At 46.1% G+C, this 1882-nt stretch overlaps 1 protein-coding gene across 1 annotated transcript; it reads right to left on the bottom strand.

The window, feature by feature from the left end:
* Positions 1-223: 223 nt before the first annotated feature.
* On the bottom strand, positions 224-1099 carry LOC143631482 (uncharacterized). The gene has a single exon (XM_077100245.1). The coding sequence runs from the start codon at positions 1097-1099 to the stop codon at positions 224-226; it is 876 nt and encodes a 291-aa protein (XP_076956360.1).
* Positions 1100-1882: the final 783 nt, after the last annotated feature.

Below are 1882 nucleotides of genomic sequence, written 5' to 3'. Positions count from 1 at the left end.
GCTGGCAAGAATCACACTTCCTGATTTCTTGTACAGCATCCTAATGCATGTCGGGCCAATAGTACCCTGCGTTCATGATCTTAGCAACTGTCATCCTTGGTCCCGCGTGTAACCCGCAAATGCCTTCGTGAATTTCCCGAATTAGGTAATTTGCGTCTTCCGCGTCTACACAACACAACAGCGGTCCAAGGAATGATCTCCGGTACAAAATGCCATTAGTCATCTAGTAATTCAAAGCTTTGTGCTTGATCTTCCGAGCCTCAGCTTTTCCTGCTGGAAGTGCTCCGGAAGATAAGTAAGCTTTAATGGGCGTCATCCAAGATTCAATGCCTGTTTGGATTACCAAGACTTGGTTTTGTGGAACAGATGGATGATCTAGAACTTCCACACGAATATCTTTGGCAAAGTGCTCAAAGTTTGTTGAAGCTAGCTTACTAAGAGCATCCGCCGATTTATTCTCACTCCTCTTAATGTGAACCACACTAAAAGAAGAGAACTGGTGGATCAAGGCCCTTGCTTGTGACAGATAAGATGCCATGACGTCATTTTTGGCTTCGTATGTTCCATTTATCTGTCCCGCAATTAGAATTGAATCCACCCGGGCTTCCAAAAGTTTCACCCCAAGCTTTTTCGTTATCCGCAAGCCTGCCAGGAAGGCTTCATATTCCGCCTCATTGTTAGTACTTTTAAAGTCAAACTTGATGGCGTACGTAAATTCATGCCCTTCCGGGTTAACTAGCCTTAAGCCTGCACCTGATCCCTCGCTGCTTGAAGCTCCGTCCGTAAACAAAGACCAAACTTGCCCTTGTTCTGGAGGTGCTTGGGGTTGTTGTTCGATTAAGCATTCTTGTTCTTTCTGTTGCGGGACTTCTGTGACGAAGTCCGCCAGCACTTGCCCCTTGATTGCTGGTCTTGGTTTGTACTCTATCGAGTGTTCGCCCAGTTCTATGGCCCATTTTGCCAGTCGGCCTGATAATTCGGGCTTACTCAATACGTTCTTGAGCTTGTATCCTGTTAACACATTTATGGGGTGACCCTGGAAATACCTGCGGAGCCGAGAAGCTGCGTATACTAATGCCAAGACCAGCTTTTTCAACATCGAATATCTTGTTTCCGGGTCCGACAATGTTTTACTGACGTAATAGATCGGAGTTTGAACGTTTTTCCTATCTGTGACACCCGGTAATTTCCCAATCCTATAAACTAAGTAATCAACCTAATAATTAGGTGATTGTGAATTTTAAGCGCGCTATGTTAGAATCAGCGCGGGCATGTTATGTGCGCCCTGCGCGAGCGCGCTATGTTAGAATCAGCGCGGGCATGTTATGTGCGCCCTGCGCGAGCGCGCTATGTTAGAATCAGCGCGGGTATTTGTTATGTACACCCTGCGCGAGCGCACCATGTTAAGAACCAGCGTGGGCATATGTTATATGCGCCATGCGCGAGTGTATTGGTTTTATGTTTCCATAACTTTATATTGTCTAATGGGTTGACCGTCCCGCATGATGCTAAGGCGGGTGCATCCCAAATCGTTTATGCGCGTGCGGAAGGGGAACTAACCTCCCCGCATGGCGGGAACATTGAGAGTTAGTTTGTCTGAAGCTCCAAGATGGAATTGACTTCAACATAACTGATCACTATGTTGAAATACCAAGACCACCTGGAGAATCTACAAATGAAACTCAATGTCTCTGACTGCGAGAAGGTTACGTACCTACCCGCAGCAAAGAAATGTCCTTCACGCAGAAAGCTATGCGCACAAAGCTATACGCGCAGAACACTTAGCCTAATCTCCAGATTTAAGGAGGATTATTCCCGCCCAAAAGGAAACAGTAGCGTGTTTCAGAGATTTCCACTTTTTAACTGTACACTGACAAAAGCA

The sequence above is a fragment of the Bidens hawaiensis genome, unplaced genomic scaffold (assembly GCF_021521415.1).
Source record: "Bidens hawaiensis isolate Kalapana, Puna unplaced genomic scaffold, B.hawaiensis_p1.1 tig00006085_1, whole genome shotgun sequence".
NCBI lineage: Eukaryota > Viridiplantae > Streptophyta > Magnoliopsida > Asterales > Asteraceae > Bidens > Bidens hawaiensis.
The sequence above is the reverse complement of the archived record's forward strand: the minus strand, read 5'-3'. Positions and strand labels throughout refer to the sequence as shown.

What these genes read in the sequence shown, in the direction of transcription:
- LOC143631482 (XM_077100245.1), bottom strand. Translation starts at nt 1,099, where the DNA reads ATGTTGAAAAAGCTGGTCTTGGCATTAGTATACGCAGCTTCTCGGCTC.